The 27,929-nt window shown below is 36.4% G+C and overlaps 1 protein-coding gene across 1 annotated transcript in view; it reads left to right on the top strand.

The window, feature by feature from the left end:
• Positions 1–27,929, top strand: part of TRDN (triadin) — a 372,178-nt gene that overhangs the window by 62,916 nt on the left and 281,333 nt on the right. The window contains exons 3-4 of the mRNA XM_079939170.1: positions 16,686–16,847; positions 17,892–17,924. Of these exons, the coding sequence (XP_079795296.1) occupies positions 16,686–16,847; positions 17,892–17,924 (195 nt within the window). The remainder of the gene's footprint in view (positions 1–16,685; positions 16,848–17,891; positions 17,925–27,929) is intronic.

Here is a 27,929-nt window from a genome sequence, read left to right as displayed (position 1 = left end):
TTATTAAAAATAAAAAAATTCAAAAGTAATAAAAGAAAAGAAAGTAAGAAGGAAGAGAGCAGGCAAACCAAAAAACAAATTCACCAATGATAACAAGCGCTAAGAACTATACTGAAAAAAAAAAGGATGAAAAAAAACAGAACCCTAGGGCAAATGGTAAAATCAAAGCTATACAGACAAAATCACACAAAGAAGCATGCACATACACACTCAGAAAAAAAGGAAAAAATAATATATGTATATATTAAAAAAAAGGAAGAGAGCAACCAAATCAATAAACAAATTTACCAATGATAATAAACTCTAAATACTAAACTAAGATAAACGTAAGACCAGAAACAAATTAGATGCAGAAAGCAAACCCCAAGTGTACAATTGCTCCCAAAGTCCACTGCCTCAATTTTGGGATGATTCGTTGTCTCTTCAGGTATTCCACAGATGCAACGTGCATCAAGTTAGTGTGGAGATTTAATCTGCTGCTCCAGAGGCTACTGGGAGAGATTTCCCTTTCTCTTCTTTGTTCGCACAGCTCCCGGGGTTCAGCTCTGGATTTGGCCCCGCCTCTGTGTGTAGGTCGCCTGAGGACATCCGTTCCCTCCCAGACAGGACAGGGTTAAAGTAGCAGCTGATTGGGGGGCTCTGGCTCACTCGGGCCGGGGGGAGGGAGGGGTATGGAATGCGGGGCGAGCCTGTGGCAGCAGAGGCTGGAATGATGTTGCACCATCCTGAGGTGCGCCGTGTCTTCTCCCAGGGAAGTTGTCCCTGGATCACGGGACCCTGGCAGTGGCGGGCTGCTCAGGCTCGAGGGAGAGGAGGTGTGGATAGTTACCTGCGTTTGCACACAGCCTTCTTGGTGGCTGCAGCAGCAGCCTTAGCATTTCATTCCCAGCTCTGGTGTCTGTGCTGATAGCCGCGGCTCACGCCCATCTCGAGCTCGTTTAGGCGGTACTCTCAATCCAGTCTCCTCGTGCACCCCGAAACAGTGGTCTCTTAGGCAGTTCCAGAATTTTTCCTGGACTCTCTCCCAGCTAGCTGTGGTGCAGTATCCCCTTCAGGCCGTATTCATGCAGCCAACCCAAGTCCTCTCCCTGGGATCCGACCTCCAAAGCCCGTGCCTCAGCTCCCAGCCCCCACCCATCCCGGCGGGTGAGCAGACAAGCCTCTCGGGCTGGTGAGTGCTAGTTGACACCAATCCTCTGTGCGGGAATCTCTCCGCTTTGCCCTCTGCACCCCTGTTGCTGCTCTCTCCTCTGTGGCTCTGAAGCTTTCCCCCTGCCACCCACCCCCTGTCTCCACCAGTGAAGGGCCTTCCTAGTGTGTGGAAACCTTTCCTCCTTCACAGATCCCTCCCAGAGCTGCAGGTCCTGTCCCTATTCTTTTGTGTCTGTCTTTTCTTTTTTCTTTTGCCCTACCCAGGTACGTGGGGAGTTTCTTGCCTTTTGGGAGGTCTGAGGTCTTCTGCCAGCGTTCAGTAGGTGTTCTGTAGGTGTTGTTCCACATGTAGATGTATTTTTGATGTATTTGTAGGGAGGAAGATGATCTCCACGTCTTACTCCTCTGCCATCTTGAAGGTCTCCCCTGTATACATTTTAATATCACTAGTAAGAGATTCATTCCTCAGTTTTCTTGAAGGATGAATTCATCCCTTTTTTGTGAAAGAATTCCAGATTTCCTAAGAAAAATTCACTGTACCATGCTTTCATTTTCTTAGTCCCTTACAGGCACCTGTATTATCAGCAGTTAACACATTGTATTGTTAATATCTGTTTACTTGTCCATCTCACTCAAAAACTTAACCTTATTCAAGGAAGAAATTCTCTTATTCATCTCTGTACATGAGTGTCTGTCACATAGCAAGTTTTCTGCTATATATTGCTTAAAGGAATGAATAATGGTGATATTTTGATTTTGAAACAATTCCTTACCTTAGGAAGAAAGAAATATTTATCATAAAATTTTTATTTCATCCAGTCAAACAGGTTTTGACCCACTTTAAAAACTAATAAGTACATTTAATAAAATTAGAATGAAAAAAAATATGTTTATGAAATGATACTTGTCGGGCTTCCCTGGTGACGCAGTGGTTGAGAGTCCACCTGCCGATGCAGGGGACACGGGTTTGTGCCCCGGTCCGGGAAGATCCCACATGCCGTGGAGCGGCTGGGCCCGTGAGCCATGGCCACTGAGCCTGAGCATCTGGAGCCTGTGCTCCGCAACGGGAGAGGCCACAACAGTGAGAGGCCCGCGTACCGCAAAAAAAAAAAAAAAAAAAATGATACTTGTCATGTTTTGTAATGGTCATCTATGGCTGCGTAGTAAATTACCAGAAAAGTAAGAGGTTTAAAAAAATAATAAACATCTATCACTCCACACAGTTTCTGTGGCTTAGGAATTTGGGAATGGCTTATGTCGGTGGTTCTGGCTTAGGGTATATCTTGATGTTGCAGTGAAGACCTCGGTTGGGGCTGCAGACATCTGAAATTTTTTTTCTGGGGTTGCAGACCAGTTGGCAAGATGTCTCACTCATTCAGCTTTTAAGTTAATGCTGGTGTGTGCTCACATCATGGCAACTGGCATCGCCTAGACTGAGTGACTCGAGAAAGAGCAAGGCAGAAGCCACAATGCCCCTTATGACCTACACTTTTAAATTCCACACTGCCATTTCTGCAAAATCCTTTAGGTCATAACAGGTCAACCCTATTCAGTGTTGGATGAGACTATACAATGGTAGGAATGCCCACAGGCAAGAATCACTGGGGGCCACTGTGATGGCTGGCTACCACATATTTTACTCTCAGAAAGTTATATTGCCAAGTTATGTATCTTAAGATAAATACTTAGATCTAAGGAAGTATCATTCAGTACTCTAATTGACAAAGAAAGATTGTAATTACAACAGGTGCAAAGAGAAAGATGGTGTGTTGGGATGGCTGGCAACCTGAAGCCATATTTCAGAAGACAAATATTCTCCAATGGATTTGAAATTTTAAAAAGTCTCAAAGCTAAAATTCTTCCAGACATATATATTAATTCTTCAAATAAGAAATTCAAATTAAAATTTGAATGATCAACTTCTAGAATCAAAAGAGTATAATAAATTCAAGGACATTATATAATTATAGCATAAAACCTGTATTAACCACTGGTTGAATGGGATACATCCACTTGTATTAAAATTCTGATTTCTTTTCTCCATTTATTAAGTTTTAACTTGCCTTTTTAATGTTTTTCCCACAGAAAAAATACCATTTGCTTCATTAAGAGTTTCAAAATGTAAATGATCCTCTTGTGTTTCTAATGCTATTTTTAACTGATACATTTCAAACATTTACCAGGGATTAATATTATTACCATGATGAGCCTTTTGTACCACATAGTAGTCTTCGAAAAATGTATCGTTAATGTTTAAAAAACAAGGTTGGTGGTACAAGAAAACATACTAGAAATAGTCGCTCTGAAAGCCAGAGAGAGCACCTGTCCTTGGGCTCTGACACTTGAGAAAAGTAGGTGAATGCTTCCAAGATATTAAAAAATGTTTACATAGAAATGAAAACCTATTTTCATAAGCAAGTACTATATGGGATTGAGAAGAATGATTCTCCTCTAGCCAATCTTCACAATTCCCTATTTTCTGAATTTGATCTGGTTGATCTGTATACGATCTACTTGTGAAGCACTAATAGAATTGGCTTATTTCAAAAGACTTGGGTTCACTCATATGCTTATTTCAGAAGACTTGGATTCACTGATATCTCTATAACCTACAAATTAGCATGACTAAGAAATTATATTTTCTTGTCTGTAAAATGGGGATGGCAGCTTGGTTTCTGGTCTGCAAAATTTGTGACTTTACTTCATCTTTTCAAATAAGACAAATTTTAGGACACAAAAATCAGATACTAGGAAAGAGATTCCACCTACCCTTCATTTCTTACTAAACATAATGTTAAAATACTATTCGAACAATGCTATGGTCTATCTGTCAGACTTTGATGAGAGTAGAGTCACTGTAAGTGATGTAAAATAGGGAATTTATTTTGTATGGCTTATGCATTCATGGGAGCTGATTAAGCAGTCTAGGTGAGGCTGTTGCAGTTTATCTGGTACAGGGTCAGAAGTCAGCAGAGTGGAAGATAGTGTAGAGGAGAAAAAATATCTTTTTCCTCTCCCCTTCTAAATTCTAGGCTGGGGCCCCTCTAACAAAAGACAAATTAATGAGAGAAAAGAGCTCATGTTTATTTAATATAAGCTTTATGGGACATAGGAGCCTTTCTTCATAAGGAAGTGAAGCCCTTAAGAGGCAGTTAAACCTGAGCATTTTTATGCTAGGTTTGGTGATAAGTGGAAAGCGGTGAAAAAATGTGACACGACGAAAAAGGGTCTGAGCTAAGTGTAGCAGATTGGGGGACACAGTAAGTCCTGTTCATTCAGATTCCTCTGTGCATTCGAGGATAAGGACATTCCTTTCCTCTGGGTGTAGGGAGGGCCTCTGTCACAGGAGGGCTTTATGACCTGCTTTAGGGGAGGGTCAGAAGGTTCTTCTTGCACATGCTATTTCTTCCATTCCTTCAGCTGAAAATATTCAATATGCTAAGGTGCCACATTTTGGGGTAGCATGTCCTGAACCCCATCACTGAAAAAGGCAGATGGAAAAAGAATAGGGGAGACAAAGGACAACCTGGAACCCTCATTTGACTCTCACCACCTCAAATTACGATGACGTGGGCGAGCTGCAATATAAGCTGGTGCCCTCCACCTGCTGAAGGAGATGCTGAAGGAGGAGGGCCAGTCAGTGGGAACTGGAAGAGATGCAGCCTGCTGCTGTCACACGTCAAGACCAGCCAGCATACCTGCCATAATGTGCATGAGAGGTGACAGCACCTGCCCTATATCAACCTTCAGAGAGTAAACAATGGCTATTACTTCTATTTTGCCTTCCAAAGCTTGTGCAAATTTCTCTTGTACCCAACTGTTACCTGGAACATTCATGTAAGGGAATTCTGGGAAATGTAATTCAAGTTTAGTGACTTGACAGCACACAAAACCACCCCATAGGATGACTATATAATTTATCATCCAAAACAGGACACTTGTGAGTGTGAAATGGAAAGCTATGAATATTTACCTCAGGACAGTAGGCAAAAACCAAGGTGTCTGATCACCTGGATACTATGTCTTCCGAAACCCCAAGTTGGGGTGGAGGGGCAGAGTAATGTTCATTCCTTAATAACTGAGCCTAGGCGGTCACAAAGGCTGCTAGAGGCATCGCCCCCAAGCTTCTGTAGACTCAGCCAGGAAGTCCTTCCAGAAAACGGTGGGGTGCTGTGATAGTTTAATGATTCTTTCAGGGTCAGAATTCGTGATCTTTTGTTGACATTCCTTACAGACTTCTTTGCCTTATTTACAAAGAGACAACTTTCTCTCTCAACAATAAATGCGAGCAAGTAGGATTTCTAAAGAAATGACTACAAACTTAGTTACTGGTGCGTGTTAATGATTTTCCTCTAGGTCAGAATGTACGTGAATAAATTGTAGTAATTTGTGGCTTTTCTTACCTAAAAACAAGGGTCATAATTTATTAGCATCTTCATCCATAAGAAGGGAAGATCATTATATGGCTGTACCAGGGGGTCTCAAAGCACGTTTAGTAATTCTTGCAGGCATTCCGCAAAATATACTTATTTCAAAACAATTTTGAAAGAATTAGATAAGGTAATCTATGTAAAACATACCTGCCTGGCACATAGGAGGCACTCATTAAATGCAACTTGAATTTGAGTCTTATTACCAGGAAGTAAGATCAGTAATCTGAGAAGAGAGCAGCAAGAATATGATGGTCGGAAGCATCAATTTCTTATGAAAGTCTTGCAGACATCTCCTGATGTGCCTTTTAAATAGACTTTCTAATGAGGTGTGCCATTTATCTACTGCTCTTAAAAATTAATTTCCCTGATATTTTTTTTCCCCTGGCACTTAGCCCAGTAAAACAGGTGTACTGTTTGTCAGGCTATGAGTTTAGAGGAGCAAAGTGATTCAGGGAAGACCCAAAGTCAATCAGAATGTTTAAATTTAACATTTAATGTTATATATATATATGTATATGTGTCTGTGTGTGTGTATGTGTATATAGAAATGCCTGTGTGACTGCATATGTGTGAATATGTTATTACATTTTAGGAGACTTGGAAAACTGGGACACTAAATGCAACATTTTAGACTTTATCAGTTCTCATGTGTACTGAGTTTTCAAGAATAGCTGATATTTTTGTGCTTCTTATTCTGATTCAAGTCTTATCTCAAATCCTACATTTTCTGTTCAATGTCCCAGGCCTATTTGGTCTTCTTGGTCACTACATCTATAAGGATGCATTTCATTACCTAATTCCAATCTGCTTATAAACACCTCAAGGAAAGAGAAGTATTTATAGTCCAGTGGTTCCCAGATCCTAATCAGAGTTTGTTGATTCTTCATGAAATGAAGAAAAAGATAAAGAAAAATATATCCACTTTAAAGATGTGTCCTTAATTCTATTGTTCCTACGTTTTTGGTCGTAAAATTCTCTTTTGAAATGATGAGAATGACAGATATTTCTTCTGTTACAGTTTTTAAATGACATTTTCTTACAAAATAAAAAGTTGGTAATTCGATGTTGGGCTCCAGGTTTTTGCTGGTGGCAGATTTCAAGGTCAAGAAATCCAACTTTGATACCAATGCTCTATACCACTCATTTGAACCTTAGCAAAGGAGACTTTATATTTATACATGTATCTAGATGGATACAATTATAAATCATACCGTACGTTAATACCCCACTTTTTGATGGTCCAGCTATTAAACATCTTTTAGTGCTGTGTTTGGATTCACTTCCTTAGAGAAACCTTTCCTGAACTTTCAGTGTAAATCAAGTCACTCTATCCTAATTCCCCATTATATCATTTACTCTTTACACACAGCACTTATTACAAGTTACATACATTTGATTGTGTGTGGTTACTTATTTAATATCTTTCTTCTCTACTGATCTGTTAGGTTTGCAAAGAAAATGACTGTCTATTTTATTTGCTTGATTTTTCTAGTGCTTAGAAGTGTTTAGCACTGTGAGCTCAATAAACATTTGAATGAATGTTGAGATGAAAGAATGAATAAATAAGTAAATAAATAAAGGAAAAGGTGGTAGTGTTTTTTACACTCTGAATGCTAAGTAATGAGCAGTCGTTCTTTATAGTTTATGATGATTTTGATAGTGTTAAGATTTACTTTTTAAACCTCTATTTCTCTGATTGAACCTTAAGCGTCTCAAAGGTAGGATTGTCTCATTTATCTTAATATTCCTGTTAACCTGCTTATTGCCTGGCACACATTGTTTAGTAAAATTTGTATGAGCTTAACAGGAGTTATTTGCTAAGCATATACAGCAAGCAAACAAGCAAAACTACACAACAGTAATAATAAAAGAACACGTGGACTTCAAGACCCAAGTGAATTAGTTGAATGCAGGCGCTGGGGGCTAAAGTACTGGGTTGAAGTCCTGACTCCAATTAGTAGCTGTGTAACCTTGGGAACATGACTTCCCTGTGCCTCAGTTTCATTCTCTGTAGGCAATAAGAGTATCTGTTTCATATGGTTCTGTGAGCATTGAATGAGTTAATATATACAAAACATTTGGAATTTTGAATGGCACATAGTAATTGTTAGATAAATTGTAGTTAGTATTATTTTAATTTATTCTTCATGACTTTAAGCTTATTCAATGTTTCAGAAAGATGAATAGTCATATTTCAAAAAGATGAATTGACTACATGATTTCCAATTTTAAATATCATTTGAATATACATAGATTCTACCAATTACACAATAGTAATCCAATGATTAAAGTATTCTATTTTATTTCACATTGAGGGAATGTTCTAGCCATTCTGAAATGGCTTATTATTTTTATATGATATAGTAAGAACATAATTCATGGCCCTACATGCTCCATTTTAACGTGGTTAAAAAAACTTTAAAATTATTTCTTTGAGGACTTCCCTGGTGGCACAGGGGTTAAGAATCCGCCTGCCAATGCAGGGCACAAGGGTTCGACCCCTGGTCCAGGAAGATCCCATATGCCCCGGAGCAACTAAGCCCATGCGCCACAACTACTGAGCCCACGTGCCATAACTACTGAAGCCTGTGCCTGGAGCCCATGCTCTGCAACAAGAGAAACCACTGCAATGAGAAGCCCTCGCACCACAATGAAGATTAGCCCCTGCTCTCCGCAACTAGAGAGAGCGCGTGCACAGCAACGAAGACCCAACACAGCCAAAAATAAAAAATAAATAAATTTATTTTTAAAAAATTATTTTTTGGCTAACACTGAGCAATAGAATAACTAAAGAGAATATATAATATAGTCAAGAGTTTCCAAAACCCATCCTTGACTTGATGAAATACATGTTTATTCAGTATGTAGTCAGGATATGCTAACTGCTGTATGAATCCCAAATCTAATATCTTTCTTTTTCACTGGTCTGCTAAATTGATAACATAATGATCCAAGTAAGTCATCTAACTGGAGTACTATGATATTTTGACTGTTCTTGTGCTACCAGGAAATTAATCCTATTAGCTTGGAAACAAATCTATAGAAATCTATAAATCTACAGAAAACTTGCTTTCTCGTTCCTTGTTAATACATGTAACACTGGGATTGTATTTATACTTAAGATATACATTTTTAAGAGGAGGAATGAAAGTTAATTTTTCAATTAATATAACATCCACACCATGATTATTAATAAAATTATAGTAAGACTCTTCCATTTTTATACAGATGCTTGACATGAATAAAAGAAGCCAAAAGTTGTTTGTGATTTTTGTTTCAGAATGTAAAATGCCCTTTATTTGACATGGGTCTAGCTCCAGCTAGCTGGAAATATTCCAGGCTTAAACACCTGCAACACAGTTTTGCCAGCAAAAAATTGGTTGATTGGGGTCATATTGAGAAAGAGAGGTGAAATGTACATCTATTTGCATTAATGCTTCTTATTGCCTCAAAAAGTAGCAGTTGAGGAACAGCAAAGGACAACTTAGAAACATATTTTGAAACTTTTAAATATTGAAATAGTCACACAATTAAAACTAAAGATGCTTGTGTTTAATTTCATTAGGGTTCCACACAAGTGCACATTTCTAAAATACTGAAGTTAGTTAATAGTAAAGATGAGTATGGGAAAATTTCAATTGAGAAAATGTTAAAAATCAGAAGGAAAATGCTCATGCCTCAGATGTTGAATGGCAAGGATTGGAGCTACACTATGACTATTCAAATGTAGATTAGAAAACTGACAGTCATTTCCTTGTGCAGTCAATAAAACAATTAGCTCACCAAAACTGCTTTTAAATCAGGATCCTAGTTTTTCTTTTCTTTAAATTCATCTAAATATCTAACATCTGCAAGGATTTTATTTTTTTCAAAATTGTAATTCAAATGGGTTTTATCTTTTAGAATCTGATGCATTTCAAGAGCTTTGTGTTCACCCTTCATTTTATTTTATTTTTTGTATGATTCTCACTAAAGGATGGAGAAGCCTGATCATTGCAATCTAATATGGGCAGTATCGGGAGATCAGAGGTAGGAGAGAGAGGGGAAGAAGATAAGAGAGATGGAGAGAGAAAGGGAGAGAAAGAGAAAATGACAATGTTTTGGGAATCTGTGTTTATCTGGGATATTAAAAGATAAACTGAGGCATATCCAGAATTTTAAGAATATAAGCAAAAATTGATTTGTATCAGGCAGCACCAAACCCAAAATGCTTAGGGAGCACTCTGCTGACAGGAGTTCAGGAAAAACTTTTACAGAGAAGAGGCGGAAGCAAAGCAAGGAAATCATTTGATTGGCTACAGCTTAAGTGTTTGCCTTATTTGGGAAAGGCTAGCTGGCTCTTTGTGACTTGTTGTCCTAGGTTTGATTTCTTAACCTTGAGACGCTTAAAGGCTTAGGTTTTGTTTGCTGTCAAAGGCTGCTAAGGTATTAGAGCCACCTCAGTCTAATGGCCTCCTTGTTTAATTAATTTAACAGAGAAGTACAAGTTATTGCTTCAGGAAGATCTTGTTTTATAAAAGGGCTTATCACTCTTAAAGAAATATGTGGGGGCTTCCCTGGTGGCGCAGTGGTTGAGAGTCCGCCTGCCGATGCAGGGAAACGGGTTCGTGCCCCGGTCCGGGAGGATCCCACGTGCCGCGGAGCGGCTGGACCCGTGAGCCATGGCCGCTGAGCCTGTGCGTCCGGAGCCTGTGCTCCGCAACGGGAGAGGCCACAACAGTGAGAGGCCCGCGTACCGAAAAAAAAAAAAGAAATATGTGTGTCTGGGTGTGTATGAGAGGAAAGGGCCTCATGAAGGTATGCTTTCAATGTGGCTCCTTCCTGTATCTTCACAATCTCCCCTCTATTCCCTCCTTCCTTTCTACATGTTTATGTGTTTTCTAACTTGGAAAAACCAGCAAATTTCCCTCACCTCCCTATATCTCTATTTAGCTACAAACCTTTTTGTTTCTATCCCTCTAGCCAAGCCCCTCAAAGAGACAATCTGACACTATTCTATCACTCTGCTGAAGTGTCTCAAATACACACTTGACTTCTTAATGAAGAAAATCGAACAAATGAACAAAAGAACAACTTGCATGCTTAACATCTTCGTCTTGGTTAAACTTTTCAGCACTAGAACTGTTGACCAGCACTTGCTTATTAAAACCGTGTCCTCTTATGACTTTTATAACTCTTCTTTGACACCATGAGCTTCTTGCCCCTCTTAGACAATATCACCTTGTTCCATTGCTTTAGCTGCGATGACTTTGTGTTGCCCATACAAGTGATGAGTAAGCTGCCATCATACTTAGCCTGCTTATCTTTAATATCTGTCTCTTAATCTAATAACAGGATCAACCCTTCTCTAAAATGGCCAGATAGTCAGAAGCAGAGGCCAAAAACAGTGACACGGTTCAAAACAATAAAAGCATGCAAGATAAGTTTTAGGAAAATGCATTTTTCCCACCATGGGAGTCAGTAAGCTATTGTATTTTGAAAAAAAATCAGCTCATCAGCATTTTTATTTTCCCCTTAATTGACCTACTCACCCAGAAGTTTGCTTATAACTGACTTTCACACATAATGACTTCCCAGTCCATATCTTTAACCCTAATCTCTCTCCATTTTTCTAATTGCGTTGACATTCATTTGGAACATCAAACTCAAAATTCCTAACTGAGCTGGTTATATTGGGTTGGCCAAAAAGTTCGTTCGGGTTTTTCCATACAATGGTACAAAAACCCGAACGAACTTTTTGGCCAGCCCAATATTTCTTTCCAGGTCAGCCTCCTAGATTAAAAAACCAGTTTCTTAAGTCAGAAAAGTGGAACTCCTCACATACTTTCCTCTTTCCCCACTACGCATGAACGTTCAGTGATCAAAAAGAACTCATTCTACTTTCCAAACATCTGTTGATTCTGTTCTATACTCTGTACCTTGTCTCTAGAACTCTTGCCTTGGTTTCCCCAAAATTGTTACACTAGCCATATATTTACTCTTTGCCTCTAATCTTGCCTCTTCCTCTTTTCTCATTCTGTGGCCAGATTACTGTAAATGGCAAATCTCATTTTATTATTCCCCTATTTAAAATTTTAGATGTCTTCCTTTAAATATAAATATGTATATGAAATAAATATATGAAATAATGAAAGTATAAGCCAAAATTAACAAAATTAGGTAGCTGTCAAAAGAAGAGGACAGTATAGCAAGGGATTAGGATGGCAACAAAACTTTTCTTAATATGTGCTCTTAAATGGTTTTGACTTAGGGAACTTGTAAATGTCATTTTATAATTTAAAAAATTTTAAATAATTAAAATTAATCACTAAAATTTGAAAACGCACTGAAGCAAATGAACCTAAATCTATATCAAGTTATTTGCATAACCAGAGAAAATAATTACTTTAAATAACTTTAAAACATACAATTCTGACTCTCTGTCCTTAGTATGATATAGTTCAATGAGGAAAAGAAATGAAAAGAGATCTAAAACTCTATTCACTGTTTTTATTGTTATTAGTAGTATTGCCGTCATTTTATTTGAAATTGTTATTGGTATACTGTAGGAAAAAATGAAGTAATTAATTAAGTTGATATCATTAAGAAATCAGATTTTCAACAGAAGAGAAGAAATGTGAGTTTAATAGCAAAAATGGTGTGTGAAAATTCCAGATTTTACTTGGAAATGTCAGTGTAAACACATGACTGAAATTTCATATTTCTTGGCCAAATCCAACTCAATGAGCACCCCTGCTGACCAAATTTTGGTCTCAAAATACCATTTCCCAATAAAAGGAACTGTGATTCCTTCAAGAAGTGGCTGATTCCATACTTGGCAAAAGAAAGATACAAAACTTACTTTGGACATTTTTTTGTGCCTCAAACAAGAAACTATCAAACAAATTATGGAACAGACATGCATGTTGAAGTATTTATGGATCTGGGATTAAGAATTTAGGTATCTAGGATTTGCTTTAAAATATTTACTAAACTAGAAAAAAGAAAAGATAAATGTGGGAGAGAAGAAATATAAATAAAACTGGTAAAATGGTAACTATTGAAGCTAGGTGTCATGGATTTGTATTGTGTCATTTTGGCTAGGATAAAACCATGTTTTCTAGAATTCCCTCCCCTGCATGGTTGTGGGTTTGTGTGAGCCAGAAGGATCATTGTGTGAGAGATTTGAGAGGCAGAGGCAAGCATGACCAGGGAGGTCATTGCAGGGGACCAGGGGCAGTTGCACACGCCGGTTGTCACTGATCCCTTGACTCACCTTGTTGGCATGGGACAGCAGCTGCTCCTGAAGCGACCCCAGCACCTCCCAGAGCTTCCTTTGGCTTCTTCACTCCTGGCCTAGGTACATATTTAACTCCATGAGAAGGGTTTGGAGGTCTTAGGACTGATGCAGTTTCCAGTGTGTTCTCTCAACCCTCACAGGCGCCAGATTCCACTGCTTCCTTTACTTTTCGCTCATTTTTTCTTCCTGAGTACCTCTTATTTTGTCCTCAGGCCCCAACACCACAGACATAAGTAAAAATCTTTCATAGTGTGATGAATATTAGAAGTACCATGGGAATTTTATGAATCCAGCTTTTTATTTTGCCATATTCTGAGGAGTGTTCACTGAGGGTAAGGATAAAAGGTTACAGGGAATTTCAACTTCTGTATATGGTCTATGTTAAAAATCTAGTGGAAGGAAAATCTATGCAGAGACGCTTGATTTTGAAGTTAACTCATTTATGTAATTCAGGGCAGGTGATTACATACAACTACTTTTTAAGTTTTTATACTTTTAAAATATAATATCTGTTATTGAGTATGGCAATATCCTGGTACTCACTCATTTATAAAAGAAGGCATTTAAACATAGCAAAATGAGGACTTCCCAGGTGGTGCAGTGGTTGAGAGTCCGCCTGCCGATGCAGGGGACACGGGTTCGTGCCCTGGTTTGGGAAGATCCCACATGCTGCGGAGCGGCTGGGCCCGTGAGCCATGGCTGCTGAGCCTGCGCATCCGGAGCCTGTGCTCCACAACGGGAGAGGCCACAACAGTGAGAGGCCCACGTACCGCAAAAAAAAACCCCAAAAAACTAATGCAAAAATCTGGGATGAACGAAATATCAAAATTTTAACTAAAGACAGAAGCATTGTTACTGATTTTTCCTTTTGTCTCTGGCTTCAGTATGGCATAGTTCAGCGCTAGGTAGGAGAGCTGCACTTGACTCAAGTTCTTTCATTTTTAGCCTTTGCCTTCCTCAGTGAGTCAGTCCTCATGGTTATAAGCTGCTATAGCAGTTCCAGGCTTTATATTCTCATGCAGCAAAGTCCTTGTTCCCCCTTTTAAAAGCAAGAAAAGCCCTCCCAGAATCTCTCATTCAACATCTTACTACAGAACCAATTGCAAATTCATGGTTTTGTTTGTTTGTTTGCTTTTTGATTGCAGTATTGCATAGTAGTTGAGTCATACCCTGGATGGTGCAAAATCTGGCTCCGTTACTTACTAGCTATGCAGCCTTAGGTATTTTATTTAACTTCCCTCTGTCTCAGTTTTCTTATATTTAAAATAGAGATGTCTACCTCATTGGGTTTTTGAAAGGAAAAAGTGAGTTAGTATACATAAAGTTCTTAGAATGGTACCTGGCAGGTAATATAGACCCTAAAAGTGTTAGCTACTGCCATTTTTATGATGATCCTTGTTTTAATGTATGTAATTTAACTCATGGAAACATGAAAGGTAGAGAAGTACGATTAAAAAAGAAAACATCTATAAAAGGTTTAGTTGCATTGTATAATATTATCCCCACTGTTATAATTTGGATGTGATGTCTTAGAGAAGGAATAAGAATTAACTTGAGGACTACTATCTTTTTAAAGATATATCTATATCCATATCTATATGTGTTTTTAAAGTTTTTTTCCATGTGCCTGAAAATCAGAAGCTGGTCTCAAGGTAGCAAAATATTTTTTTCATGAAAATAACCTGGTTTGACTATCTTAGAACCAGGCAATATACATGTCTGCAAAGTGTATATATAGTGCATTTAAGCATAAGGATAATTAAACTGATATCTATTTTGTTGGATTTTATTGTTAAGTTCCTCAGTGAACACTTAGAAAGAAGAGGAATGGGGAAATGGTCTCAATCTATTCAGATCATAATAATCCCATTTGCAATATTCTTCCATTAGATATAAAATATACTAGTGCTAAAAATGCCTTTAATGGTACCAGTCCAGTCCAGTTCCTTACATATAATTCTTTTAAAATTCTCAAATGCAATTATAAAATTCCACTTCATTTCCTTTCTCTAAGGTTTAATCTCACCTTTCAGACTACCGTATCTTGCTCACATGACACTCTCCAGAATGCAGTGAAATAAGGTCCAAAGAGTAAAGTTATGTTGTCACTGAATCATGGAGGTAGGTTTCCCTGAGACCAGTTGTAACTTGGCATCCTTGTGATGGGTCGTGAATCCTCTGAAATTAAAAATTTCCCCAGAAATCTTATCTCTAATATTATTTGTCCCTCTCTATGGCATCTTACCCATCAACATAAAAATGGAACGTTCTTCCCACTTGAACAACATAAGCAATGGAAACCCCACTATGATTCTAGTCCTTCAACTATTGCCCAATCTCTGTCATTTTACAGTAAAATATACTTACTACCTCTAAATTCTTCCCATTTAGTCTTGAATGTATTTCACTGAAATTGCCCTTTGAAGGTCACCAGTGACATCTTCGTCATTAAATCTAAAGCTCTGTTCTCAGTCTTCATCTTTCTTGACCTATCAGCAACATTTGCCAACTGCTCACTTTATCCTCACAGAAACAATTTCTTGACTTGATATCTAGTACATTATACTGTCTTTTTTTCTGCCTCTCAATTAATCTCCCTCTGTGTCTCTTTGTCTCTGTCTGTCTCTCTTCTCTCCTCAGAAGCCATTGCTGGTTCTTCCTCATCTCTCTGACTTATCTCACTGTCTTGTAAATGTTGGTGTGTTCCTAGGTCCACTCCCTTAGTGATCACATTCAGTGTCATAGCTTTGAATGCTTTCTATTCTTTATTGAATTTCCAAGTTTCCGTCTTCAGCTAGAACTTCATTTTTGTAGAACATATTGAGCTATACAAATGTCTACATCTCCACATAGAGTTCCAATAGACAACTCAAGTTTAACAAGTTTAAAACTCAGCTACTTAAATATTCTGGGCAACAAACCCTGTTTCTCTCCAGTCCTCCCCATTTCAGTAAATGGTATTTTCATCCTTCCAGTTTCTCAAACCAAAAACCTTGAAGTTATTCCACACCCCTCTCTTTCTCTCACATCCAACAGCCATACTGTCAGTCTATACATTAATTCTATCTTTTAGATACACTCAGAATCTGATCACACCTCACCACACAAACTGGTACCACCCATATAGAAATCACCATCTTCTTTCCCTTGGATTATGGGTTATTTCATTTGGCTTCTTACTGATCTCCCTGTTTCCAACCAGGCATTCTTTCAATCTTCAACATGGCAAATGTTACATAAATCAAATCACTTTTTCCTCTGCTCAGACCTTCCAATGACTTCCTATCTCAATGAGAGTAAAAACCTAATTTTGGCATACTTAACCCTTAGAAAGTATAATATGTTGATATAATTCTAGTCCCTTAAGATGTCAAAGGGAGAAGAATCCCTGAAAAGCTTAGTTTTTAAAATTAAGGAAAACATAAATCTAAAAATTTAATTACAGATTGATGATAAATCAGGTGCAACTTAAACCATATTTCTAGATATATCACCTCTTCAATCAGATCTTAAAGGCTACCCTTAACCCTTCAGAGCAACTTTCATGTAACTAGAATGAGAATAACAACATATTGGAAATCCCTAATGTGTCTGTTTTCTTGCTTGCATTTTTATTATTTAATCTTTTATTTCACAAACAGTTTATATCTCCTAGGATATAAGAAAGGGAAGATTTACAGACTTCAGTTTTTCCTAATTCTATCCATTGAAGTTACTAGAAGTAACTCAAATGTGTTAAAAGAATAAATCAGGAAAAGCAGCTTTTCTTAGTTTCTTTGGGAATGATTACAAAACTTCTCTTTGTTTTTAATTACTTTTAGCAAGCTCTATTTCCAAGATTGGCTCAGATCCTCTAAAACTTGTACATGATGCTGTGGAGGAAACCACGGACTGGGTCTATGGCTTCTTTTCTTTGTTGTCTGACATCATCTCGTCTGAGGGTGATGAAGAAGATGATGATGGAGACAAGGACACTGATAAAGGTACAAAGAGCATAGAAATATATCTAACTGCTAGGACCGATGATTGATACGCATTACAATAGTTTGCTTAAGTTTAAGCACACATGAGCACTTGGGTCAGGCTAAACCAAAATGAATACACGTCAGAGTGCAAATAGCCTATCAACAGGCTGCCAAACTCAGTAAATTGGTCTCTATATGGCTTTCATCTTATAGCTTATCTGCCATTATGGCAAAGATGTCAAATGCTGCATTAGAGTAGCATTATTGTAGAGAGGGGCTTATTATATGATCCTACAGAACCACAATAGAAACACATTTATATGCTTCTTCAGGAACAAAAAATTGCTGCTATTTCCCAAGTTTGAAAACTAAATATACGTATAAATACGTTATACATATAATTCATATTTACAGTCAAATAGAGAAGGCAATCCTACTAAAATCACAATGAAAGTTAATTAATTGAATCAAATGGAGGTGTAGAATGGAGGGACACATTCTAAATGTCACAACAATTATGCAACTAAACTATTTACTCTCTAGAATGTATTGATGATCAAAAGGAAATAACAAACTTAAACCACATGTAAACTGCTATTGAGTGGATGTGAAAAGAACAAAGCGTTGTAATTCTGCTTTTTAGATGGCATTTTTAAGATCAGCCTTACTCATCAGAAATTACATATTCAGCCTTGACTACCAGGAAAGCTCTTATTATTTTAGTCCTTTCTGACTTTGTCTGAATTTGTATTCTTTGGCTCCTGTGAGAGGTCGAGATGAACAATAGAGGACTGAAATGAACATGATATACGAACTATAATGTATAATTTGGATCACTGCCACAATTTTATTGAACTCATAAAAGTGAAACTATCTCAAATAAATGTACATAGGCAAAGTGTATACTTAAAAATTGGAATTTGGAAGGCAAAGTAATATATGAACTACTATTATCAAAACTAATAGATGGTTTTTTAAAAATGAATGAAAGAAAATGGGAAAATAGGCAATATTATGCTCTGCTGAAAGTTTTTCTAATTTACTGTTTTTGCCTTGGTTTAGGAGAAATAGAGGAGCCTCCCTTGAAAAAAAAAGGTTAGTTGTGTTGACCTTTGAAAAAAAGTATTTTTCTTTTATGGTAATGTTGATTTTCACCATAACTTAAATAGATTTTACTTTGTTACAGACAGTTTATTTTTAATGTAGAGTTTTTGTCTAATGGTTAGATTAAGGTTTATAGTTAAGAAAAGAAATACTCGATTCTTTCCAATGAAGCTAATCCCATCATTTTTAAGTTGATTATTTAATAAATACCTTCTTCAGTAGATGTGCAAATCAATCTACACACTGATCAATGTGAATTTGAATTGCAGGAATGAGGGGTGAGTTCTATAGTTTTCTAAATGGCCCAGAAGATGAGGATGCCCATGATCTTTATTATTCTCACTGTGGCCAAATATATAGATTTTAAATTTTTATTCTTTTTCTTATGTTATTGTCAGTATTATTTTTCAATTTTAGGTGATATCTATTGGACAGGGAGCTGAGATAGTGTGGAGGATAATAATCTTGAAGGCACAGGCATATGCAGTCAGTATGTGCTATGTGTCATCCCAAAGCAGCAGAGTCATCTGGGTGTGCTTGGCTGTGGTTTACAGGGATTCCTTGAAGGAATAAGCAACGTCGTCAGTCACTGAATGGAATGATCATAAATCCAAAAGATGGGAGCAATATGACTGGGAAAAAGGGGTTATAACTGTGGGGCAAAAGCCTCAGAGATTTTTACAGGAAGGGGTAGGAATTATGTCTAGAAGGAATAATAGGGAGCAAAGGATACCATCCTGAGGTATATTTGGTATGAGATAGAAACATAAAAGCCAGACTTAATACAGTTAGTTATTGCTGCACATGTTGGGCAATAGCTCTTGGGAGTATTTATTACAGAGGAGAACTTGCTGGCCTCTGTTGCTATCTCCCTAGACCTACTGTGAGCAAGCAATAGCATCCAAATTTGGAGCTTCGGGCTTGCCTGACCGATGATGATAACCTCACTGTTTGGGATAAAATCTACTTAGTGTATGTTAATTTGGAAAATTTGTATCTGTAACTTGCCCAGTAAAAGGTAAAGTAGTGAAACTCAAGTGTGGAACCGCCATTCAGAAATGAAAGTGTTTATGAAGCTATTGAGAGCAGAAAGGATGGGTTGCCCTACTCACAAATCCATGGTGAGAACCCAAGAACTCAAGACATTCTTAAGTCATCAAATCCAGGTATGGAGAATCTAGATTAGTTTATAAACTTCTTGAGGTAAAAAGCAGAGTCTTTTTATAGCTGATCTCCAATGGATACTGCCCAGAACATAGTCAAAGTTTAAGCTAATGAGTTACCAGTGATGGTCTGGAAATTACAACTTGTATATATATTTATTCCATTTGGATATGGAAGAGTGAAAAACAAATATTTTCTTATTTATAAAATAAATTCTACAAGAATATCATAGAAGATCATATTCTCCATAAATCAATATCTAGTATTTAATATAGAATCTGTTCATTGCTTTTTATTTGAATTTTCTGGTGGGATTATTTTAAAATTAAGTTTTATGAAATGATTAGCATAAATTGCAAATACACGCAAAACTGTTTAATTACTGTTTTTAAATTATTGTATTGCTTTACCAAATCAACAGAAAAACTATTAAATAGTTGTTTAAGATACTTTTAAAAAATGTCAGTAATGATCATTAGTTAAAGCAGTCTAAAGGATATATATATTTAAAACCATGTACACTAATGTCTAAAAGGAGAATTGACTAAAATCACCTGAATATATTTTCTTAATATTATTATTTACAGAGTTACATGAGAAAGTGGACATTTAAAGCAACATCTTATACATCCTACCTTGGGTACAGAGGCTGTAATAAACATTAGTTATAAAAGAAATATATTTAATTACAATTATTTTTTGTTTAAAACCTTTTCTTTTGTAGAGTCATAGAAACAATGAATTTTAAATCAGTATGTGATATTTTACAAAGCATTTCTAATACATATTCTGCTTTTAAAAGTATATTTTTAATGTTATTATTAGGGAAGAGATTCCATGAGCTTATCTCTATCTGATGATGAATTATTTTATAAATTCTATATTTTAAAATTGTGGTTTAAGAAGTTTTTTAGGTTTTTTTGATAATCTAGAATTATATCCTCTTAAAATATTTGATTTTCACCTGTCTAAATGAGTCTTTATTAGTCTCTTCATTAGTACTCTTTCCCATTCAGACACATTCAATGATATTTAGCCATTTTATATTACCTAATTATCAGGCTGTGACATTGTTTATTCGACTGTCCTGTATCTATATGAAGCATTTTATTTAAATGTGCTTAAAATGTTGGTTTCATTTGTCCAGTTATTGCTATTTTTACCAAAATAAAAATTTAGCTACCTTGTTATTTATGGGTGGAGTTTGCAGTTTTAATTTGGTATGGAATAACAGTACAGTCAAATAATCTCAGGGTTGCCTGGTTGATTATTAAACAGATTATTAATATGGTTGAAATTTTTGAATCTGTTCTTCTGTGGCTTATGTTGTTATATATAAATATAGCTTTAGGGTATTAAGTGTAGTACCTAGCGTCTTTACATTCTTCATGCATATTTACTTTTCAGCTTGTCAAAATTTTTAAATATTAAATTCTATTTCAAATACTCCGTGATGCAGGCTGAAGGCACTGAATCATTGTAAAATATTACATTTTTATTGTATAATTACTTAAAACATAACTATGAAAACCAATACCATTGTAAATTATATATTCTGGAACAATTCTTTGCTATGTAGGGTGGGTGTGCTTTGTTTACCTAGAATCAGCCTGTTGAGTAGCATTCTTCACACCAGGGTACCTATCACGGACATGTTAACACCACACTTTCCAAGGGATAAACGAGTGAGGATAGCATCAAAGGAATCAAATTACATTTGTATTCTTTCCTAAAATTGATCTGTCTGAGAACATATCCAAGGTTATCATAGTAATTCTTCTATGTTAGGAGATAAAGAAGTGTCTTTCACACATCTTCACATTGCTAGAATGCCAACCAAAGAGACCAATAGGCCTTCCTGTCCTATCTTGCATATATCTGCTAAAGGAGAGGCATGGTGCTGATACTCAGGTGTTCTGTATCATGATGGGATGTTCTGAAGTCAGAGATAAGGTAGAGCGGGGAGATGGGAACAATGGCAAGTTTCATTTAATGGTTTTGCCTTTTATTTAGCTGAATAATGTGAAAGAGTGCATTGCTCTTGAGGGAGACTCCCTTCAGAGCAAAACAGAAAGAACATCCATAGGAAATACTGAAAGCTAAAAATGGCTTTTAAAAATTTAAATGTAAGCAGTTCTTTTCAGTTATTCTCAATATTTGTTCCTAGGAAGTGTCACTGGTTTGAAACTACTTTGAAACAATCAAAGCAGTGTAGGTTAGTGACACTAATTCTTTTAAATATAACTGAATATTTCTAAGGCAACCAGACTGTTAACGATGCATTGAATAAACCCATGGATGTCACATTTCTGATGCATTTCAGAATAATTCTGTATTGTTCAAAAAGAAATTTAAAACTTACCTTATGTAATTAATTATATTATGAAATACTTAATCTAACTGATGTCAAACCTTATCATATATCATTTAATATAAAATGTTTAATATTTTGTACCTCCTATTGACAAAAAATTAAATTATATACTATTTGCAGAACCATTTCACTATGTGTATGTATATATATATATAGATGTTTGTATGTATATATATACATAATATATTATGTATCATTTATTCATTATATGTTTTTTATTATATGTATTTTCTACCTCCTACTAACAAAAGAAACCCCACAATATGCCAGCTGGCTGCTCAATAAATATATATATGTAAATGTATAGATTTAATATATATTCTACTTTGCCTATAAATTATAAAATTTTATCATGATATCTAACAAAATTATTGGAGTTATTTCTTTTATATTTGCAACTTTAAAAATTATTCCCAAAAGTAAAACATCAAAATTTGGTATCCCCCTAACATGTATATTTCAGGAATATCAAATTTTTAAAAATACTCCTAGCTCCATAAACAACTAAAAATTTTACTTATATGGTACCTGACATTAGTTCAAGTAAAATAATGTGCAGCAGAATATTGGTTTGTCTTGTTTTATAACTTATTGTAAAATAAACATATTATATTAAATCCAAATAATTTAAATATGTTGCAAAATTTATTACTTTCATAATAATTTCCTCAAAATACACACTAAAATTTTTTTTAAACTGAAAAGCAAAATTATATTTTTTTGAAAAAGGGTAAGTTTGATTTACGTAAGAAGTTTGAAAACAAAGGCTGGCTTTGCCCATTAGTTAACATGGCAAACATTTTCAAAGTAAGTGAGCGGCAGCACCAAAGTTTAGATGAAATATACCTAAAGCAAGAATTACAATTGAAACATAAAGCAATATCATTTTATCCTAAATTATTACATTATACAATTTTTATTCAGTTATAATTAACATACAATATTATATTAGTTTCAGGTGTACAAAATAGTGATTCAGTATTTTTATGCATTATGAAATGTTCACTGCAGTAAAACCAATTACCATCCATCACTATACACAGTTGCTACAAAATTATGGACTATATTCCCTATGTGTACATTACATTCCTGTGATTTTTTGTTTTATGGCTGGAAGTTTATACTTCTTAATCCCTTTCATCTATTTCGTCTGGCCCTCTCCTCGCACCACCCCAGTAATCACCAGTTTGTTCTCTGTATCTCTTGGAATCTAAAAAATAAACAAACAAAACAAAGCAGCAACAACAAAAAACAAGCAACCAAATTAAAAAATGGGCAGAGGAGCTAAATAAACAGTGTATTTTAAAACGAAGTTAAAAATATATGTCTATTCAGCATAGGCAGCTTAGCATTTTTCTATTTCTTTTTCAAAAAAAAGATACTGGTTTCTCACAAACCTAATACGATTTTTCTTTCATAGTTCTGTATTAACATTCATGTGATGTGGACTTTCCAGATTATGTAAACATTCATAAAAGTATAATTTTTACTGGGGATAGAGCTTTTTAATTTTTTGTACTAACATTTCTAAGTGCAACGTAATGGATATACTTATCTCTTTTTACAGTTTATTCTTACTTAAACCTTAGTCTATAATAAGTCTGTATGTAAGAATAATCATCACAGCATTTATGTTCTTTGAAATATGTCATTTTAGGAGACAATAATAGTCTCTTAACAAGAAATTACATTTATAATGTCACTTTCTGACATCTAGCTTTAAAGTTAAGAAAGAATACTTTTAGTCCTTCGGACCCATACATACTCATTTTTTTGGGAAGGAAAAATTGATCTTCAATTTTGGGGACATGGTGGCCTTATGAGCTAAATTATCACTTGCCTTTGTGGAAAGAGCCAAAATCCCCTGTACTTTATGTTGAATTTCCTTGCTTTCCAACTACTTGCTCTTTGAACTAAGGAACCATCTTGAAGTTTGAACAGGACCCAAATATGAAGGCTGATATTCTGTGAAATTGTTCCTGATGCATGCCAATGGCAGAGGAAGAAGCTCTTCTTTACTTAGAGCAAAACAAATTACATTCTCCTTATAATCGTGCTTTAAGATTTCCCTAAAGCTCCTGGGGTTGAAAAGAGCCCAGTAAATTTAAACTCAGTTCTTTCATTGTGTATTTTTCTCACTTTATTGAAATCCACATTAGCTCTTTGCAGTCAGGGTGAATAAGGAAGAACCAGGGAATCTGAGCTTCATAAATATTCAAGACTTTAGGATTAGGCCATTCAGAAGGTTGTATCACGTCACTGGGAGTAAGATAGATGGACATGTTTCTGTGCCAGAGATTTCATTACATCCATCTTTGTTGGCAGCTTCGGTGCCTTACCCCAGGCAGAACTTTAAGTGTCTGAAAAATACTGTGAGTGAAAAAAGGAGGGAGAATGGAAAGGTGACTAAAACTTGTTAAAATTCGTAGCCTCAGAATACTGGTTACCAGGTTGGCCCTAGTAACACTGTTAAGTAGATACATTAATCTTTGGACTACTCCTCTAAATAAGTCTAGATTAAAACTCAGCTCCATAACTGCACTGCTGCATATTGCCCTCAGGCTGCCCAAGGAACTCACTGCTTTATCTTCTGGTTGTCTTTCCCAATATTGATCAGACCTGTGAGGACAAGGGGCAAAACGCAGAGAGAGCAGACAGTGAGGCTTGGTGATGGGATCAGAATGAAAAAGGCTGAGGAGAGATCTGATGAATGATCCAGAGACTTACTTCTCTAAGGAGTTGCAGCTGTAGTGAACCCTGGGCCCAAAAGAGCTCATTTCTATCAAGGCAAGCAAACTGGAACCACAGTGATGGAAATGACACTGGTAACACTGGAGCCTGAAGGAGCAAGCCGATGAAAGCAAGGGATTAAATTTTGGTGCCAACATCATGGAGAATAAAAAGGCTGAGACAGGACTTCCCTGGTGGCACAGTGGTTAAGAATCCGCCTGCTAACGTAGGGGACGCGGGTTGGAGCCCTCGTCCAGGAAGATCCCACATGCCGCGGAGCAACTAAGCCTGTGTGCCACAACTATTGAGCCCGCGTGCCACAACTACTGAAGCCTGGTGTGCCTAGTGCCCATGCTCCGCAATAAGAGAAGCCGCCACGATGAGAAGCACATGCACCACAACAAAGAGTAGTCCCCCGCTCTCCGCAACTAGAGAGAGCCCACGTGCAGCAACAAAGACCCAGCACAGCCAAAAATAAAATAAATTTAAAAAAAAAGAAAGGCTGAGACAGCTCGACTCAGGCCCAACCATTTTAAGTAGCTCCTGTTGGAGCAAGAATAATCTCAGGGTTGCTGCATTCCTATCTGGAAATAAGATTGGGTGTGTAATTGAGAAGCCTGTGAATGAGAAACTGTTAGGTTTATATGTATTCCAGATTCTTTTCAACTCTGTACGTTCCGTTTTTCAAAATCACGAGAGTTTGGTCTCTTGTGGAAAAAAGTAAGTCCAGTTAAGACATCATTTGAATCTGATGCACGGAGTTGAGAATCACTGGTAATTTTTGTTTTGTTCTGTTTTGTTTTGTTTTAACTACCTAACATGTAGAACAAAAGAAATAGAAATTTTGAACCCTTTCAAGTTAGGTGGAATAGCATATCCCACTTTTAACTCCTGTCCCAATATTTTTCTGTTGAAGTGAACATGATATTTGACTGTCAATATTTTATTATAGGCATAATTGTCAATTATATAATGTCAATTTATAGTGGATATATTTTATATAAACATCTGTGGATAAGTTAAGGCAAAGTATTAAAAATGCACAGTGTTTTAAATTTTATTATTATTTAGCTTTACAGTGTTCCAGAAAAACAATATTAAAAAACCCTAACTTATTGGCACCCATATTGATCACTGTAGGAAGAAATGCTTTAAAAATGCATTGGTAACATGCTTTTAAGTTTCCTCCATGTCTTTTCATGGCTTGATAGTGTATTTCTTTTTAGTGCTGAGTAATATTCCATTGTCTGGAGGTACCACAATGTATTTCTTCATTCACCTACTGAAGGACACCTCGGTTACTTCCAAGTTTTAGCAATTATGAATAAAGTTACTTTAAACAAACAAAAAAACAAACAAAAAACCCTACTACCTTTTGTACAAGTGTTGCAGTTTACAATACCTTTCACATACATTTTTAAATTTCCACAAATAGTAAAATTCTGCAACTTTCTCCAACATTTCTAATAGAAAGTAAAAAGGTTGAGAAATGCAACATTTTACTGTCCCAAATTTTCAACCACACTCATTTTAGTGTTTGAATCATTTGTGCGTCGTGTCTTAAAGAACTGGTGAGATACTATCTACCACAACTTTCTATATTGTGCAAGAGTTGATAGCTTATAATCTTGCTTAAACATTTATTTTTTAATTCAGTATATATTTATCGAGTGGTTAGTATATACCAATTATTATTGAAAATTTACTGTGGAACAAAATAGACATAGTTTTTGCCCTCATCAAATTTAGAATTTAGTGAGGGAGACAAGTAATAATAATAATAGCCAATATTTTATATGATGCTTATTAGATATCAGGTGCTGCTCTAAATCCTTTACATTTTAACTTATTTTAATCCGCATGTAAATCTATGTGGTAGGTACTATTATTAACCTCATTTTACAGATGAGGAAGTGAAGTTCACACAACTAGTAGGTATGAGAATTAAATTTGAATGAAGCAGATTGACTCAAGCATTAGTTATCTTAAACACTAAGCTGCATTTTAATACATGCCAGCAATGACAATATTTTTGTATAGATCTTTTAATAGCTTATGTATGTCTAGATTTTCTGAACGAAATGCATTTTTTTTTTTTTTTTGGCGGTACGCGGGCCTCTCACTGTTGTGGCCTCTCCCGTTGCAGAGCACAGGCTCCGGACGCGCAGGCTCAGCGGCCATGGCTCACGGGCCCAGCCGCTCCGCAGCATGTGGGATCTTCCCAGACCGGGGCACGAACCCATGTCCCCTGCATTGGCAGGCGGACTCTCAACCACTGTGCCACCAGGGAAGCCCACGAAATGCATTTTTAATTACACTACAATACTATTGATTTATGCCATCTTTTGTACGACAATTATTCAAATAATCATTTAATGACCATTGCAATCCAGAAATAATGAATACTCTAAATAATACTATTTTTTAATTTTTTCTCAGCAAAAGAATACATTATTATATCTGCTTCTCTTGTTTCCCAGCACTTCACAAGTCTGGTGCTGAGACTAATACCTCTTCAGAGACATTGGACTCTAACCCAATTGCTTATTTGGCATTAGACTTTAGAAAAACAGCCTGATTTAGGAGGGTATATTTTTTGGTTATCACCGTTGAGTTATAAAGCATGAAAACCAGAGTTTAAATTCTTTGAGTTCCTTTAATTAAAAAAATGCATTAAATTGAGTTATTTGTAGTGAGGTGGATGGACCTAGAGTCTGTCATACAGAGTGAAGAAAATCAGGAAGAGAAAAATAAATACGGTATACTAACACATATATATGGAATCTAAAAAAAAAAATGGTTCTGAAGGACCTAGGGGCAGGACGGGGATAAAGATGCAGACGTAGAGAATGGACTTGAGGACATGGAGAGGGGGAAGTGTTAGCTGGGGTGAAGTGAGAGAGTGGCACTGACATGTATACACTACCAAATGTAAAACAGATAGCTAGTAGGAAGCAGGGGCATAGCATAGGGAGATCAGCTCGGTGCTTTGTGACTACCTAGAGGGGTGGGGTAGGGAGGGTGGGAGGGCGATGCAAGAGGGAGAGGATATGGGGATATAAGTATACGTATAGCTGATTCACTTTGTTATACAGCAGAAACTAACACAACAATGTAAAGCAATTATACTTCAATAAAGATGTTTAAAAAAATAATAAAATAAAATAAAGCCTAGCATGATGAAGTATTGGTTTTAGAATGGGAGATGAATAATAACAATAAGTATCTAAAAGGAGACTTCTACTCTTTTCTCCACTTCTCATATTCACATATACTTCCCTACAGATAATGAGAAAGGGGATAGGGGAAAACCAGGACTAGTGAAAGAAGTCAGAGTACACATCCCATCTTCTTTGGAAGTAACTTGCCCCTTCTCTTGAGTGCCCCTCATATCATAATGGACAGAGTAAACACTAGTGGAGAACTGATACATTAGGTAAGGTTACCAATAACTCAGGAAAACAAAGGGATCCTTTTCATTGCTTCCTGACACATTGAGCTGTCACTCTTCATTTATTTTTCCCTTCTCCAGTTATCAAAATTCAAATTGACCATTGTACCTTTAAGGACCTTGGACAGTCTCACACTTGGATTGAGATACTTTGACCTCTGTGCTTTCTAAGCCACAAAACAATCTTTGAGGTTTACTGTTACCAAAATGGCTTATCATTCCAACTAGAATCTGTTGCTGAGACTTATCATGTTCTCAGGTTGGACTCTAACCTTTT

Source organism: Stenella coeruleoalba (assembly GCF_951394435.1).
Source record: "Stenella coeruleoalba genome assembly, chromosome: 12".
NCBI lineage: Eukaryota > Metazoa > Chordata > Mammalia > Artiodactyla > Delphinidae > Stenella > Stenella coeruleoalba.
The sequence above is the reverse complement of the archived record's forward strand: the minus strand, read 5'-3'. Positions and strand labels throughout refer to the sequence as shown.